Source organism: Bactrocera neohumeralis, chromosome 6, assembly GCF_024586455.1.
Source record: "Bactrocera neohumeralis isolate Rockhampton chromosome 6, APGP_CSIRO_Bneo_wtdbg2-racon-allhic-juicebox.fasta_v2, whole genome shotgun sequence".
Classification (NCBI taxonomy): Eukaryota; Metazoa; Arthropoda; class Insecta; order Diptera; family Tephritidae; genus Bactrocera; species Bactrocera neohumeralis.
The window spans coordinates 24,537,324-24,556,680 of NC_065923.1; the positions used below are offsets into that span (position 1 = coordinate 24,537,324).

The following is a 19,357-nucleotide window of genomic DNA, read 5'->3' on the forward strand; positions in this document are numbered from 1 at the left end:
TTCTAAAGCGGATGACTGATAATAACGACAAATAATAAAATGGTGAATCAGCTGTTTGGTCAGTCAATTTTGGTGTGGTGTGAGAATTGTGTGTTAGAATGTAACTGAATGAGAATGAGACATCGTCGGATATTAGTAAAAAAAAACTATTCATTCAAAACTATCACGATATGGTTCATGTTGAAATTCACATACGAAATTTAAGAAATATTGAAAAAAGTATAGAGGATTAGTGTTTTAAAAAGTCCAAAAAATGACTTACTTTCGAAATACTTTGAAAAATGTCTAATGGTCAGTTGTGAAGTGGCCACAAGTAGAAATATTGGTTATACAGCTGATCAGATTTCACCGGACTGACTTCTCCACCTACACCTAATGCTTTGTGCCACTTCCAAAGACACCTATGCAACATTTTCAACGATTCCGTAGCCGTGATGCCATGTTTCCATTCGAATTAGAGAGCTCGTATTATATAATTAAATATTGCAATAATATCACATTGAAGGGTTAAAATTTGCTTTTGTCGAGTGTAGATAAAAAAAGAGCATTCTAATAAAAATTTAAAAAATTCAATATATATTTTTTTAAAATTTTTTTCGATATTTAGGATATAATATAAAACGTTTAGTGCCTAGTTATTCTAAGGTATTTTCTTTTTTATGTGACGTGTTTTACTTTTGGCGTAAAAACTGAAAACTGACAGTAAATCCTAAAATAAATTTTGAGGAGTTTTGATTTGTACTATTTCCGAAATGTAAGCTGTCTGTGTATAATGAAAATCTGCTTTATTCTGCTAGAATGAAAACACCATGCGGAATGAAATTTCTAGTATTTAGATAGACTTTTAAAATGTAATATTAAGCGTGTGAGCAAACTTTCGAACAAACTTTCGAGACCAGCATACTATATTAAACCCTGAGCAGGATATATTAAGTAGTCAGTAGTCCCACAGTTTTTAAGATATTGATCTGAAAATTTGCACACATTCTTTTCTCCCTTAGCAGCACCTCATTTGTTGCGATCGCCGATATTTGATCACTGTAGCATATAGCTGCCGTACAAACTGACCGATCATAGTGAAGTCCTTATATGGTAAACTTTTTTATTTGACAAAATATTTTAATGAAATTTGACATATGCTATTACTCGAAGGAACACTATGATCTCCGAACAAATTGTTTAGATCGGACCACTATAGCGTATAACTGTCATACAATCTAGCTGATCGAAACAAATTCTTTTAGAGAAAACTTTTTTATTTGATCAGTTAACTTTACGAAATTGGCTACAGATTATTAATTAAAGTAGCAGCACAATCTCCGAAAAAATTGTTCAGATCGGACTACTATAACATATAGTTGCCATACAAACTGATCGATCAAAATCAAGTCCTTATATGGAAACATGTATTATTTGATAAGCTATCTTCACGAAAATTGCCACAAATTATTTCCAAAGACAAGGGTACAATCTCCGAAGAAATTGTTCAGATCGGACTACTATAACATATAGCTGCTATACAAACTTATCGTTCAAAACCAAGTTCTTATATGAAAAACTTATTTATTTGACAAGATATTTTTACGAAATATAGCTGCCAAACAAACTTACCGATCGAAATTAAGACAAAAATATTTTTATACACTTTTATGCTATACGCAATGCAACTGTGAAGGGTATTATAGCTTCAGTGCAGTCGAAGTTAATGTATTTTCTTGTTTTTCCCATACCATTAACAAAAAGTCAATGAAAACCAAAGCCAAATTGTGAATTCAAACTCATTTAAGTTACACATTTGTAAACCAAAATCTGAAAATGCACTAAATCTAGCCAATTTATGTGCCCACCACTCTTCACTTCTTAACGCTCTGGTTTTGCGCACAAATTTCCTAAGTTTCCACATGCTGCACATACTTGTATAAACTACGTGTTGACAGCTCGGCAGACACCAGTGGCCACTGGCGGCGACACCTTGAACCTCACACAAAGCCAAACGGTCGCTGAACCAATTAAGTGCCACTTTAATGAGCATTTGAGTACAGACCACAGTAGGCTCACTGCGCTGACAGCGAATCAAACACCAACACACACACTCATATACATATGTATAACAGTAGTTGCACTTACCGCAGCATAAGCGTGTATTTGCTATTTTTTGTCGCTTTTTTGCGCGCCAAAATGATCAGCGCCAATAAATTGCCAATAACGCCGAGCAACAGCACAATGCCGCTGAACAAGAAGCGGCGCCGATTGTGATAGAGCGCCAACGGTTGAGCCACAATGCTCGGTGCTGCAGTCGTGCTGACATTCCAGGCGAAATCGTCGGCCGTCGTCGCCGCCTCGTTATCGAGTGAGATCAAAGATAGAACGCTGGTGTTCGCCATAACAGTTATTTGTATTAGATTTTATCTATTATTATTAGTATTATGTGTTGTTATTGTTTTTGTTTGCGATTTTGTATTGTTTTATATTTGTATTGTTTTTGTTTTCTTTTTATAATTGTTGTATTTTTTATAACTGGTTTTTGTTGTTGCTTGTTTGACAAAAATGCGCCGCGAAAGCAGATGTGTCTGTTCTCAGCCGGGCGTATACTTAATATATAGTTTATTCTCACTTAAATGGCTCATAAAATATGTACGTACATACATATCGTGGTTGGCGTTATTTTTTTTTTTGTATGACGACAACAACAAAGTATAGCGAAGCAAAACACAAAACATTCAACTGCGATGAACGATCACCTTTGCGCTGCCGGTGAAAACTGTAATTCACAACAACTTGAACAAATTGTTGTTGTTGTTGTTAAATACATACATATATTTTTCGCGTTTTTCTGTATTTTTCTGCAACTTGAGTTTAATTTTTTTACATTTAAAATTTATTTTTTTTTTCAAATTTTTATAAATTTTGATTTACTTGTTTTTGTAAATACATTAGTTGTTGTTATTGCTATTGCGCATAAAACATTCAAATCCACTTAAATGCCAAATAGCTTAAAAATAATTTATTGGCTGCTTTATCGAAGCACTTGCTCGTGTGGCGTTGCACTGGTGGAAGCTGCCGGTGCAGCATTAATGCAAGCAAAAGTAAACAAGTTTCGAATTACTTTTCTGCTGCGTTTGAGTTGTTTTTAATCAAAAATAAAAACATTTTGAGCCAATTGCACTAAATTATTTTTGAAACTGATTTGTGCTATGCTTATATAAGCAGTCCAATTCAACTTTTCGATTGCGAAAAAAAAAAATGTAAATTTTCGCCAATAAACTTTTTTTTTAGATTTTCACCAAAATTATTTTTTTCCAATTTTCGCAATTATTTTTTTTTCTACTTACGCAAAAAAAAAAAAATGTTTTCCAATTTTCGGCAATAATTTTTTTTTAGTTTTCACCGATAAACAATTTTCAGTAATAACTATTTCTTTCAATTAAAATTTACATGTTTTCAAAAAATATACTTTTTTTCGCAACAAAAATCTCCAACTTTGCACAAACGCGATTCATATGCTCGTTGTAAACAATTCACTTGAACAGCTGTTTTCTGCGCACTTGAAATTTTTTACATCCAATCGTTAGCGCGGCTCGTGGCGTACTGTTCGAGCGTGTGCCACTGGAATGCCTTAACTGCCGGTAGCGCTAAGCATAAAAGCTGCTGGAGCTAATGCGATTGCATGACGACTCCGACACCGACACCGGCCGACAGCAACAGCGATAACAGCGACGCTGAACGCGAACGCAACGCCAATGCAGCGCAGTCACTTGCTGCCGAAGCGTTCAGACGAAGCTCAGCCAGCTGTGATAACGCTTACAAGCGCGTGTTTGCGTAGCGAAGTTGCTGCGCAGCTTGACAGCTCGTGCGGTGAATTTGACGTCGACGTCGACTTCCATAGTAGTGTTTATGTATTTTTGTATTTCAATTAAGACACAATGCACAATAATAGCAAGAATTATTATACATTTGCCGGTAGTGTAATGTGGTATTCCCTGAACTACAATTAATTGTCAGTAAAATTATAAAGTTTATTTTCAGTTTTTAGATAAAGAATTTTATGAAGCCAAGTAAGAAGTAAGGTTAGATTTAAAGTAGTGTCGGTAAATCGGTCTTTCCGTAGTAATCGGTGATCCATTTCGAGGTTCTCCACTTGTTTAAAGAACAAAAAAACACAGAAACTTCAAATTTAATGGGAAATTTTTATTATCATTCTAAAGAACATTCTTTGGCATTTCTTTTTTGAAGATTATTTCTTTTAAATGTTGGCCGCGGCTACGTCTTAGATGGTTCATACAATGAGTCCAATTTTCGATGACTGGATGATACGCGTGATGTTTTGCTCTAAGGCCTGAATCGGAACGTGCGCATAGACTTTGCATATCTCGACTGGAAAAAGTCTAACGGTATGATATAACACGATCTTGTTGGCCGGCTCGATCGACCAAAAACGTGAAATTGTCTGCTCACCGAAGTGTTCTCTCAATAAATCCATTGATTTATACGATGTGTGAGAAGTGTCGTCGTCTTGTTGAAACCAAATGTCGCCTAGATCTGGCGATGATTCCACCTCCTCACAAACCATACCAAACGGCAGCTCTTTATCTCTCCGGGTTGCTTTTCGTTCCAAATGCGGCAATACCCATTGAGACAGAAATGGGCCTCATCGCTGAACAAAATTTGGCTCGAAAACGTCGCATCTTCTTGGAACTTTTCAGGAGCCCATAGAGCGAAGCGATGTCGCTTGGGAAGGTCGAGCGGCTTCAGTTCTTGCACAAGCTGTTTTTCCAGACAATACTGAAAAAAATAACATGAAAGTTCTACACGACTCACCGTGATCTGTCAAAACTGATTGATCTATTGCATACGAAAGACATGATCTTGTCAAGAGCTGATAAATTGATGAAGGTCGAAACATTTAATTTTTTTGTCAGAGATCTTAGTAATCAATTAATTAAATAACATCCTATCAAATACGACCTGGATTGGAATCGAATCGGTACATTTTTTCCTGGATTGATAAACTTTTTTATGTTCGTGCTATGTTTGCGTTTGGTATCTGTTTGTTTACATCGCGAAAAGTTCGTCTGGCGATTTTTACCATTAAAAAAATTGAAATACGAGTTTTCTTGACATATGAAAAAATATTTTTAGCTCTATTTCATAGGCTGAGAAAACAGGCGAAATTTCACACCTAAAAAGAAGAGTTTTATAAGAGCAGAGGTAAAAATTAGACAAAAGCGTAGCACCCACCATGAGGTGAAACTCTGTTTTTCTGAAACTACTTGACGTATTTCAACTAAGTTTGGTATTTGAGATTAAACATTGTGAAAATGGCGAAACCGGGCCACAATCACATTAACTTCCCATAAAAGACTCAAATTCTATCTGTTTCTTCCACTTCTATTATACAAATCAAACACCAATCAATACATCTGGATACTTTGCGCTAATAATATCCCTAAGATATTTTATTTTATGCTAAAAACTTGTCGAAATCGGACTACATGTATAACTTTTAAAGGACCCAGACCCCAAATATCTGAACCCGATGTATTTGATATCACTGGCCTTCTCAACACCACCGTTCTGCTCTCTCAAGACAGGATAAGGAAGCAAAGCAAATGGGTCGGGCAGTGAACGAGGGCAAGACGAAATATCCTGCATCAACACCAATAATAATATCAGCTTTGAAATCCAACGCAGAATCACTCAGGTGGACTGAGTAAGCAATTAAAAAGTAAAGTCCTCTCTCGATGAACAAAGACCAAATTTTACAAGTCACTCATTATTCCCATGCTGTTGTCGTAGCGGCAGAAGTCTGTCGAGTTGACAGTCCTTAACCGATAAAAAATCCAGTCCTTGACGTAGACCCGACTGTCGTGGGAACGGCTCGTCGCCTCATCATTCCCCCCTGCTCTATGGTTCAGAGTCATGGACAATGACATCAATAAGTCGGCCATAGTAGTATTTTGTGGAAGATTTATGTGCCTTTGCGCATTGACAACGGCAAGTACCGCAGGAGATGGAACGATGAGATATACGGCGACATTAACATAGTTCAGCGAATCAAGAGGCAGTGGCTGCGCTGACTAGGTCATGTTGTCCGGATGGAAAAGAACACTCCAGCTTTGAAGGTTTTCGATTTAGTACCCGCCGGTGGAAGCAGAGGAAGAGGAAGACCTCCGCTCCGTTGGAGAGATCTGATGGAGAAGGACCTGGCTGTACTTGGTATCTCGAATTGGCGCCAAAAAGCGAACAAAAAGAAATGACTGGCGCGCTGTTGTTAAAAACTCTTTTTGGTCCACACTTTCCTAGTGGGGACCACAGAGATACATATGTTTATATTTGCAGAGTTATTTGTATAAATCACTAGTTCTCATTGCTTCATGCATAAATTTTGACAGCCTTCAGCTTTTTATGAGTGTCCAATTTGTCGCTCCTTATACAAGCACACAGTGAAAGGATAGTTTTGCCAAACAAGCGTCAGACAAAAGAGCAAAAATCGACAGAAAAAATATGCAGAGAAAAGGCCGGCCGGCAAATTTGTGGGCTCATTCATTTGTACTACAACTACAAATGTATTTATAGAGAGGTGGATGCATGAGCAGGCGCACAGTCACCGTTAAAAGCAGTGGTACATATACATACATATATACGAGTATATAGCAGCGTGTGCAATCATTGATATGCGTCAGTATGTACTTGCAATAAAAGTGCGGCAGCTTTCATTCATATGAAAGCCCAGAAACATCCGCGAATATACGAGTATATGTATGTATATGTAGATATAAATAAATATTTCTGGCAATTTGTTTATGCCTGTATGTAAGTATAAGCGTTTGTCTAAATTTCATTTGATATTTGAGCCCGTTTTTGTACTCACAGCGTGTGCCACGGCTGCGTGTAACCAATTTCGAACCCTTGTCAACGTTGACCCCGTTAACTCTAGTTAATATGTGGTTAGGGTTTAGTGGTCCGTTTTTGTTTCCTCTCGACTTTTTGCTGTCACTGCTGCAGTTGATTGTTTGCTATAGAAGCTAATTAATTGAAATTGTTCTAGAAGTGTAAATAAACAGTTTTATGCTTATAAATACCATATATGTATACACCTAAGGGGGTGTAGGTTAAATTATGATAAAGTAGATTCATCATGAACAAGGATTTTTAAAATGAAACTCAAAAGCAATGATTAATGCGCTTAAATTCGTAAATAACGGTATTTTAATGTATCGGCGAGATAACATTTCTGCTATCTTCAGAAGGCTGCAGGCAGAGAAAAGACAAAATCTCGCTGAAAACTTCTTTATTGAGATTGGAATTTAGAAGGTAGAAAGCCTTTAAGGAATAATAGGCTGTTAGGTTAACCAAATTTCAACTTTCAACCAAATTCCACTCATAACATTATATATTCAAATTAGAACAATCCGATATTATATTAGAATATTGGTAGTAAAGCAATATAGTGTCTACGACAGTCGCGTCTATGTAGCCGGATCAAACCCAGATTTATTCGGCGGAACTAAAACCAAAAGATTCATGAATTTTTAAGCTAAATAACCAGTAAAATAACCATTACATGGCTGAATAACTTTGCCATCATATCATCATCATCGTCAGGGTATATTAGGTACCGGAAAGGAAAAGTCGTAGACCCTATAAAGTATATATATAAATGATCCTGTTGAGAAGTAAGTCGATTTAGTCATGTCTTCTGTGTATAAATGAACTAGTCCCTCAATTTTTGACATATCAGTGAAATTTTGCACCCGTCCTCTCCCCAAGTAACTGTTCATGTGTCTTAACCGCCGATATCGGGCCACTAAAGCATATAGCTCCTATAAAAACTGTCCACTGGGCCAACACAAGTATTACGGATTAATTTTTTTTCATTCCAATTTTCCATATACCTACTTGTAAAACTCGGCTGGGAGCGCTTTAAGTGTCTCCAGGGAATTTTTAGTTTTTCTAGCTTCGGCTCATTTTTATAACGCCATTCGCTAGCTTATACTACTTTTCCGTCATTCTGAGACTTTGTTGTTAGAGGCTGTCTTGATAATTTTTGGCTGCCAAATGTGAAAAATATCAGTAAATTTTCCTAACTCGTTGCGCTCATAGAACCAACGTTTACCAAAATAGCTGTACGTGATGGAGAATTTTTGAACTAAAATAATCAGAACACCTCAAATACTCCACATATCTCTTAGTACATCAGTCGCAAATTTACTTTCAGATTTGTTGAGTCAATAACACTGCTCAGACACTAAGTAAGATGTCATATTCATTAACCCATGTAGACGACTCGCATGAAGCAAGTTTTCGACGGCACTCACTGAATGCGTTGTGTCACTCAAAAAAGCTGCTGTAACAACTTCCATGATTTAGTATGCGCGATTTTACTGAAAAAAGCAAAATTGCAAATAAAGTCTTTCTTTTCTCTTCCGCTCTCTTAATTGGGAAGGTGCCGCTGCCCAGCTGATTGATGTGCTCGTAAAAATAAAGGCTGACATCACCGCCATCCAAGAAGTGCAATGGACGGAACAAGGATTGAGACGAGTAGGTCCTTGTGGCATTTACTACAGTGGCCATATAAATGAGCGCAAGTTCAGTGTGGGATTCATGGTGGGAGAGAGACTCCCTTCGCCGAGCCTTGTCATTCATCCCGGTGGATGAACGCCTAGCCACAATCCGCATCAAAGCGAAGTTCTTCAACATACCGCTGATTTGCGCCCACGCCCCGACGGAAAAGAAGGACGATGTGACTAAAGATGCCCTCTTTGAGCGCTTGGAGCGCACCTATGAGAGCTGCCCTTGCCACGATATCAAAATCATGCTGTCTACGCCAGTAAAGAAAAAGACTACACACACTGTTGTAGTTACCTAATGTAAGGCGAATACTTTGCGACTTTTTCTATTTTTTTATGTGAAGATCGCTTTTAGAATTAGAGTAAGTATATTTTATAAATTTTATTACTTTGTTTTATAAATATATTTTATGTTATATATACATTGTAATATTCAAAAATATCTTAGGCTGTGATTACGAGGTAAACACTTCTAAGAAATAGTTGATAAAATGAGTCGTTATTTAATGTATAATATATTTACTGTATAATATAGTTTAGTGCATTAAATTTATTGCTATAAAAGTCAACTTTCACAACTTATGTCAACCATCTTATTAGTGAAGGTAGATCGTGGCTTCGGTTGCAGCTAAAATAATTATTATTTTTTGAATAATTTTTGTGTGATATTGTGGAATATTGCTACTAATGTGTAATTAATTACATAGTTTATTGACTACAATTAAATTTATTTCTTCATCAATCCAATGAAAAAACTTCCATAGGAGGTTGAATGAATTTTAAAGGATTTTTTCATTCATTTTCTATACAACGTTGATCAATATAACACAAAAGTCCACTTCGCAGCAGTACTCGCGATGACAATTTACTCTTGTTGCATGCAAATCGATCACTCGAATGAGTACCACTCAATACTATCTAGCGACCCCATAAAGGCATTTGTAGCTGTAATTTTCAACCGGAAGTCGTTAGCACGACGCAATGTGCCTATGCATTTGGCTTGCTAAGCTGCAGTGCGTCAAAGCGAGTGAGAATATGCGCTGCGACTTCATGTTCTACTCAAAACCAACAAATATTTTAAGCAGCTGTGGGGCCCCACGCATATACAACTAGAATCGATTGCTCAATTTTTTATTTTGTATTTTCTTGATTACTTTCCGCGCTTACAAAATGCAATGACTAATGATCGCAATCGAAATATATTGAATTGCATTCCTTAAATGAAATAAGAAAATATTTTAATTTCCATATTTATTTTCATACTCCCGCAACATGTTGCTACGAAGCATAATTGTTTATATCACCTAACTTTAGCAAAGCTTTTTCCAATCTTCGAAGCAGTCGAAATAATCTATATCTGGTATAGACTGCAAGACCGTCTGCGATTCGGTTTTTATTACCTCAATCGTGTCAAAACGATAATGGTTAATCCTATATGCTCTGCAAGAGGTAGGCATCCATAAATTTTATTTACAATTTCCGACTTCCCAGCGCACTTAGCTCTGCCTTACTTGCTTTTGCTTAATTGCAGTGATTGAGTGAACAATATGATTGAACAAACAATATTATTGTTCGACGGCAGCAATTAAAATGTGCATACGCATTTCGGTAGAAGTCCACAAAACATCGGTATGTATGTAAGTAGGTGTGAGTAGTCATGGAATTTGCATGCTGCACGCATTGCCTCAGTGGAAATATGCTGATCATTTTGAAAGCAAAAGATACGTGGAACAAGTGAATTTCAAGCAAATTGATTTTAATGAAAAATTATTCGCCATAAATGCGTAAAGCATAATGCAACTGCAGTAAGAGAGTTAGATGACCTTGAAATGTTGCAAATGAGCAGAAGAATGCAACGCTGAAAACAAAAGATGTTTGAAAACAATTTATTGATATTATAATCAGCGACGAATGGGGAGAAAATTTGCTTTGGGTATATTGAAGTAGCACAAGGTTGCCATCATTTAGGGAATATTTAATTATTGTTTTGGAGTTTTTTTAACTTGGAATTTGTATGAGGTATAGTTTGAATATAGTTAAAGATTGCACCTGGAAATGTTTAATGAAATAAAATAAAACTCTGCGTATTGTTGGCAATATAAAGTTAGCTATGCTCGAAGTGAGGTAAGATAAGGCAAATAAGATGATTTTCATAAGACGCAGTTCATACGACCATAGGCCCGAAATCCTACTGAAATACAAAATAATATAAAATTTTCGGAAGGAAGTGGACAAAATTTCCGTCACTTTATCAAAATTCTGTTTTCGTTTTGTAATAAAAGTTCCTCGAATAAAACACCTTATACCTGAAGACTTGAACGAAAAAGTTTAAAAAATGTATGCACAATTTTTTAAACTCAAAACCAAAGTGTTGAGTAAAATTCGAAATTAGATCACGAAAACTCTTTATAAATATATAAAAACTTGTCAAGAAAATAATTTAAATAATTTGGTTCTGTCAACACTTAAAAGTGTTAATTTCAAAGGGCATAGTTTATTTTTCACATTAGAGGTAAATTTTACGTCCATAGCCATTTTAGTATAAAGTGCAACAACAAAATCTAAAACCAGTAAAAAAACGCAGAACTTAAAAGTTGTTAGCCTCCCTATTGCAAATATCTGGAAGAAATTTCGTGCCATTTTAACTAAATGCAACAGGTCCAGGAGGTTTGAGACTGTATGCAAATATTCGCTAGTATTATCACCTAATTCTAGAACCCATTTTTATACCCTGAACAGGGTATATTAAGTTTGTCACGAAGTTTGTAACACCCAGAAGGAATCGTCAGAGACCCCATAAAGTATATATATAAATGATCAGTATGTTGAGCTGAGTCGATTTAGCCATTTCCGTCTGTCCGTCTGTCCGTCCGTCTGTCTGTATATATACGAACTAGTCCTTCAGTTTTTAAGATATTGTTTTGAAATTTTGCAAACATCATTTTCTCTTCAAGAAGCTGCTCATTTGTCGGAACGGCCGATATCGGACCACTATAGCATATAGCTGCCATACAAACTGAACGATCGTAATCAAATGCTTGTATGGAAAACTTTCACATTTTACAAGATATATTCACGAAATTTGTTATTTTCTAAGGCAACAATGTGATCTCCGAAGAAGTCGAAGTTAACGTGTTTTCTTGTTTTATTTCCTTTCCCATTAAAAACAGTCAATAGAAAAGTCATTCCAGCAGATTTCAGTTCGTCTAAGCCATACATTTTCTGCAAAATTTTAATATTGAAATAATTTTTGATCTAAAATCAAAATTTGATAAAATTAATAGTACACTGGTGAACCTGTTGCAACAAAATACTTTTGGCTTGCTGTGTACAAGTATCAAAAATACATTTTTGTAGCCATTGTTTGATTAAGCAACTGCGTTAATATTATTTATGTAGTATATGTGTACGTTAGGGCGGCTCGTTTTTTTCTATAAACTCGCGTATCGCGTAACTTTGCCTAAAGGACTCGAAGCAACGATTTTTAAGGCAAAGGTTTACAAAGTCTGAATAAACGGTTGTATGGGATATATGTGATCTGATCAATTCCGACAAATGATCAATACAATATTCTAATGCACCTATGATTTAAACTTCTTTCTTGTATCTCAAAAATTAACGAACAAATTTGTATAATTCTAAAAAATCGCTGGCTCGAAACCGGTTTTAGAACCATATTTTCTTATGCAAAGTTGTTCAGAATGATTGAAAGAACAGTCTCCGCATGTGCGATTTTACCGTTTTTTTGCTCCCTGTAAATCGATTTGCTCTAGTGTCTGTTTATGTATGTAGAACCCATAGCGTATACGTAATATTAAATGTGCCCAATTATTATGCATATTACTCATACGCCCCGGCAGCATATCGACATTACTAAGCACATTGGCGCATATAATTTTTATTGGGTGTGTATGCCTTTTCATGACAGTAAAATGAAATTTGAAATTTTTCCAGATCGATTTTAGCTGTCAAGATAACAAGATTACATACATATAAGGATAAAAAAGTGAAAATTTTTGAAGAAAATAATACGCAAAAATTTGAACTAATTGAATAAATTTGCCCTAATTAAGCGTTCCTGCCAATTTTTAAAGTCAGATGCCGGCGGTCACTTAAGCGGATTGTATTAAAAGCTGTACTAATAAATTTATGAAGTTTGCCAATTAATTTTGCACTTTTCGCCAAATGCTTATATTTATGTAAGTGTGTTTGTATATATTTTTGCACATTACACGCTTTGTCTACCTAAGCCATCAATTAATATCAAAATTGGTGTCATTGCATAAAATGTTATTCTTGATGATAGAATTTGGTAGCCGGATTAGAAAGCTTCTAAGTAAGTCAAGGATGTCTGTGTAGGTATGTGTACGAAAATGTGTTTATAGAAATAATTTTCTTGGAAAAGATAAACGCTATTGACCAGCGCATAATAAGCTTAATAACGTCTCGATTTCATGTTCTATATACAGTACTTGTATAATTACATATAAATTAATGTACTTGTATGCGTATGTGTGTGACAAGATTAGACGTATAAATATATAAATACGCAATACAGTGTGCATATGTATTAATTTACGCAATTTAATACATTTAATATTTACGGAATCTTATTAATATGAACTTGAGATGGAAAAATACTGCAGATTGGTTTTTGGATTTATTTATAAAACACATTTTATTATTAATATATTTTTAATAAAATTTTATAAAATATTTTTTTTTAATACATTTTTTTGTTATAGAAAATAAAGTACACAACTGTTTTTAATATTTTTAAAATAAGGTATACGATTTTCTAAAAAAAGAAAAAATAATAAAAAAAATATTCAAAAAAAATATTAAAAAAATATTTATAAATTATTTTGTCAAAAATAATATTATAATAAAACAAGAAAAATCGTTAACTTCGGCTACACCGAAGCTGATATACCCTTCACAGGCGCATTTCCTTTAGTAACTATGTGTTCAGTTTATATGGAAGCTATATGCTATAGTAATCTGATCTGAACAATTTTTTCGGAGATTATATTACTACCTTAAGCAGTAATCCAAGTAAAATTTCGTGAAGATACCACGTCAAATGCGAAAGTTTTCCATACAAGCCCTTGATTCCGATCAATCGGTTTGTATGGCAACTATATGCTACAGTAAGCCAATCTGAATATTTTCTTCCGATATTACATTATTTCTATGAACAATAACTCATACTAAATTTCGTGAAGGTATATCGTCAAATGAGGAAGTTTCCCATGCAAGCATCTAATTCCGATTATTCAGCTTGTATGGCAGCTATATGTTATAGTTAACCGATCTAAACAATTTTTTCGGAGATTACATTGTTGCTTAGAAAATAATTTATACCAAATTTCGTGAATATATCTTGTCAAATGCAAAAGTTTTCCAAGATAGATTCCGATCGTCAAATGGCAGCTAAATAGTTTTTTTCGTATATTACATTATTATGTTAGAAAATAACCTATGCCAACTTTTACGAAGATACATTGTCAAATGCGAACGTTTTCCATACAACAACTTGATTCCGATCGCTCAGTTTGTATGGCAGCTATATGTTATAGTGGTCCGATATCGGTAGTTCCGACAAATGAGCAGCTTCTTGAAGAGAAAATGACTTTTGCAAAATTTCAAAACGATATCTTAAAAACTGAGGAACTAGTTCGTATATATACAGACAGACAGACAGACGGTCATGGCTAAATCGACTCAGCTCAACATACTGATCATTTAGATATATACTTTATAGGGTCTTCGACGCTTCCTTCTGGGTGTTACAAACTTCGTGGCAAACTTAATATACCTTGTTCCGGGTCCCTGGTCTACGAAAAGTGAGCTAACGTGCGAAAACTAGTTTTCTGGGAAATAGCTGTTAAAAATAAACATCTCATCTTATCAACTAAAAAGTGAAAATTGATTTTTTGACACCTAAGCCCCCTTTCCGTAGACCAGGTCACATATTATTATACGCATAATATTTTCTAAAAATACAACAATTTTATAATAAGATCATACTATTTTACGAAGCGAACTTATCGGTATTCAATTAATAATTATCACTGCAAAATTTTGCAACTTCTCAAAGTGCTTTGTGAGTAATTTAGTAACGACAACAAAGCCGTAATGCAATGAAAACTTAAAATAAATTTAATTTTAAAGTTTAAGCCACAAATGCGTAACCATAAATAACACGCATCGTCGCAGAAATCGCTTCCGTTATACATTATATTACATGCAGCAAGATATCTGGCTGCTGTAGTGTTTGGGTTCATTCACTTTTCCAGTGTGCAACATACATACACACTAACCCAGATATGCTCGTTATTAATTAGTAAACTTAAAATGACTGTAATTTGCCAGTCCTTCTTTGCAAAGGCAATTACGCGCTCAGTCATTAACTGAAGTTTAAACTATTATGGTTAGGCTATTATGGGTTTGAAAGCTTGCAGCGCATATATTCTTTTATTTAATATACTAAAGACTGGGACCATACTGTTGTACAAGGGATAAACTCCTTTGTTTAAGCGACTATTAAATTTGATTGTATGGAAATGTTACAATAAAACTATCTACAAGTATTTTCTGTATAAAACCGTCTGTCCGTCCGCCTGTCTGTGCATAATGTAACTTAACTAAAAACTTAGATATCTTGATGAAACTCGGTACACATATTCCTTGTCATAAAAGTAAGGATACGTTCGTAGATTGACGTAATCGGACCACTGCCACGTCCACAAAAGGCCATTAATCAAATCCTCCAAAGGCAAGTCACCAAAAAAACAATGGAGCATCTCTTGTGCACTGGTCCTGCATTGGCAGGTCTACGCTGTAAGAACCTGGGGTCCCCACGGTATGATACACTGGAAGAGGTATCGACAGTGAGGCCACAGAGTCTGTTAAAATTCACGTCAAGCGCAGGCATCGTAAATGATGACTACTCTTCATGGACCTAGGCACTGAACTCCATCTGGTATCGCAAAGAAACAAAAATGGTTATTGTCTGACTCATTGCCCTACCAGTCTAACGTAACCTATATTTTAATGGTGGATATTTTCGAAACACTTTCAATACTTTGAAGGTATTTCTAACTTGAAAACAAATCTTCTTACAAATCCATTAGACTTTCTGAGAAAGTTGCCCTAACACAAATAACAAAATTAGATATGAACTTAAATTTGAAACTGTACTACTGTGATCTAATTGAAAGGTGAATTGTGTTCATTTCATTTCCTTCAAGGTAATCCCCTCCTGCTGCAATATATTTATGCCAACGAAATTTCCAGTCATCATAGCACTTGGTTTTCCTCCGTCGTGATGACCATCACGCCTTCTTCGATTCAGCTTTTATATCCTCAAATGAGTCAAAACGGTGTCCTCGAAGTGGTCATGTGAATTTGCTGAATAGCCAGAAGTTACACGAAGTTAAACGATATTAATTGAAACTGTGGCGAAATGATCACGAATAACCAATGCAGTATGAGATGGTGCTTCTTTGCTTAAAAAATTCAGACAGAAAAAATCGAAGAATTCACTTTTAGAACCTCTCTAAACGACGCGTATCTCAAATACTAACGAATATTTTGACGTGAAATTTAGCATAGATGTTACAGTATTACCAACTTACAGAAAAAGATTTATCGTTTCAAAAAAAACGCGAAGTATACTTAAATTAAAAATTCACCTTTCAATTTGATCACTTTTTATGCCATGAAATAAATATAAAATTGAAAAAAAAAAAATTAAAACGATTTATTTGGAAAGACTTTAAAGACTTTCAACACACCAAACATATAGAAAATCATAAAGAAACAAACAAATTACATATTTTTCAATTATCGATTATTTTTCAGGCAATTAGTGTCAATTTGTATACAAATAAAATGTGAATTTAATATCCTTTTTATCTTTGTTTATGTTTACCTTTTCTTGCGAAAATGCTTGTAATCGCTTTATGAGTATTAGTGACGTAAGGCTATATCGACACATATTTACCATACACAAACATATATTTAATATACACAAGACAGACACAAGCCAGTATTAATTTGCCTAATTTCCCGCTGATGTCTGATGGGTGACGCTGCTTTTTGTGTCGCATATTTTGCAATTCAATAAAAGGGTAATTAACTTTCGCGCAAGCCGAGCGAAAGAGCGGGAGTTTGCTGCGTAAGCATCAATGTCTTTGGTGTATGGAAATTGCGTCGAGGGAAAATATGTGTCTACAGTGCACTACGCGTGTCTTTTGGTGGCATAAATTTATTACTTTTTGGTTTTGAGGGTATTTTCTTACCCTTACCGCGTCATAAATTCATTTTAATTAAAGCTTAAGCTTTGAAAAGCCAAATAGAAATTAGAGATTTTTAGTTGCATGAGAAAATATAAATAAATAACACTTTTGAATTTGTTTTGTATGGAAATCTTACGACGAGCTTTAGATTTACTCTGCTTCTGAGCGCAAAAGAGCAGTCTGAAGTATTGTTCTTGCGCAACTAGAGGGAAACCTGCAAGCAATCTTGAATATGATGAAATATCAATAATGCAGGGGTTTTCTGAAAAATACTGCTTTCTCATCTACTGAGTAATGATTGTATAACAATAGTAATAACTATCTTAGCTATGTAACAAAAAAATAGAATTGCATTTTCTAAAGTCTGAATCAGAGCGAATATTACAACACATGGCAGCTACACTTGGTTAGTAATCAGTATTATTTTGAACAATTTGCTATTTTCTGACGCAGATAAAGTGTGAACTGATTGAAAATCACTAACATTTTAGTCAAACCATGACTACTTGTTCACCGAGAATAGCATTTTTTGACAGATCACGCGTGAGTTGTTTCAAGCTGTCATGTTATCCTTTTCAGTATTGTTTGGCATTTCATCATGGAAAAACTTACGCTTGAATAGCGTTAACAAACCGCTCAACTTTATTACGAAAATTCAGGTTCTTTAAAGAATCGGCCTACTGAACCGACTTTTCGTCCATCACCATCACCAATCTTGAGACCCAGCATTCATTCCAACGCTTTCCACTAATTTTTGTTCAGCGACGAGACCCATTTCTGGCTCAATGGGTATGTAAACAAGCAAAATTGCCGCATTTAGGATGAAGAGCAACCGGATGAGATTAAAGAGCTCCCATTTGATCCAGGAAAAAACAACGACATGGTGTGGTTTGTAGAATCATCGGTCCATATTTCTTCAAAAATGATGCCGGTGAAAACGTAACCGTCAAAGGCGACCGTATTCGCGCCACGATAACCGACTATTTGATGCCTAAAATTGAAGCTCGTGATCTCGGCGACATTTGGTTTCAATAAGACGACGCCACTTCTCACACATCGCTTCAATCAATGGATTTATTGAGACAACACTTCGGTGAGCAGATAATTTGAACTGTTGGTCCGCTCGATTGGTCACCAAGATCGTATGAAGTCTTAAGTCTATGAGGACAATTCCGCTACAATTCTGCACTTGCAGCAAAACACCGTGCGTGTCATTCGCCAGTCACCAGTCGAAATGCTCGAACTAGTCATCGAAAGTTTGACTCAATGGATGCACCATCTGAGATGTAACGCGTTCAACATTTGAAAGAGATATTCTTTAAAAAATAAATTACAAAGAATGTTCTTTAGAATGATAATAAACATTTTCCATTAAAATTGAAGTTTCTTTGTTTTTCTTAAAAACTAGGGAACCTCGAAATAGATCACCCTTTATTTATTTATTATTGAAGAATGAGATAAAGTCTTTCTCTAAATTACGCACTACTTACAAATAAAGGCATCAACACAATATTCTTATTATCAGCCCTAGCCACGACTTTTTGATTTGCGCAATCATAGTTGTTGTCCATTCGAAAAGCTACCCATATTGCTTACTAAGGGCCTTCAATAATTTTATAATTTTTCTCCAATGTACAGAAGATAGTTTTGCGTGATTTTGCTTGTGGCTTAATTTTAATATGCTGCACATTGCTACGTAAGCGGTGTCTACGCCAATAAAGGAGAAGAAGAACATAGTACATCACAGCTGTCAGAAGCGTGTTGACATTTGATCGTTTAACAAGATTCGTATGCTAATTTTCGCACAACCAGGGGAACAGAGCAGCCAGCGGTTGTGATGAATTTGAAATCAGATGTAATTGTTGTTACTGTTTTCTTTCTAAATGTGGGGTAGCACTGATTGTGAGCATGTTAAAAATGCAAAAGGAATTGCAAATGAGGACTTTGTGGTTACGCATGCGCGTGGCATGGAGTTGGACATGAGATATAGCTTTTTAAGCGAGGCAAGGCGAGTTTATGGTATTTTGGATTAAAAACTGCTGCTGATGCCAAGAAGTAGCTTAAGAAGTGTTGTCCGAGCTCTGCACGTATAAAAAATACTAAAAATAACGTCAAATGAAATAAACTCAAAACCAATGTATGATAAATAATGACAGAATGATTGCATTATCAAATTATATTTTGTTTTAAACATTTATTTCCTTTACAGAGCTTTAACCGAAATTTTCCCCCTTTTTACGCCAGATTCAACAGGTTTTGTAACCTATGATCGTAACATAAACTTTGTTCAAGCACTACTTGATCGAACGCGGCTACGGTTGACTTCAGACTTGTGTAGGGATACCGAATGTCATCGAAAAAATATAATTTTGTATTGTCAAAAAATGTGAAATCTTAAGAACGAATGTAACTCGTGTGAAGTCTGCAAAGTCGCTCCAGGACTGATATTTTTAGAAGAAAAATAACATTTTTTGCGGAAGTAAA

At 35.2% G+C, this 19,357-nt stretch overlaps 1 protein-coding gene across 1 annotated transcript in view; it reads right to left on the reverse strand.

Moving 5' to 3' along the window:
• Positions 1-3,599, reverse strand: part of LOC126763308 (prostaglandin D2 receptor) — a 37,894-nt gene extending 34,295 nt beyond the window's left edge. Inside the window, exon 1 of the mRNA XM_050480657.1 lies at positions 2,128-3,599. Within this exon, the coding sequence (XP_050336614.1) occupies positions 2,128-2,384 (257 nt within the window). The 5' untranslated portion in view covers positions 2,385-3,599. The remainder of the gene's footprint in view (positions 1-2,127) is intronic.
• Between the last annotated feature and the right edge of the window lie 15,758 nt (positions 3,600-19,357).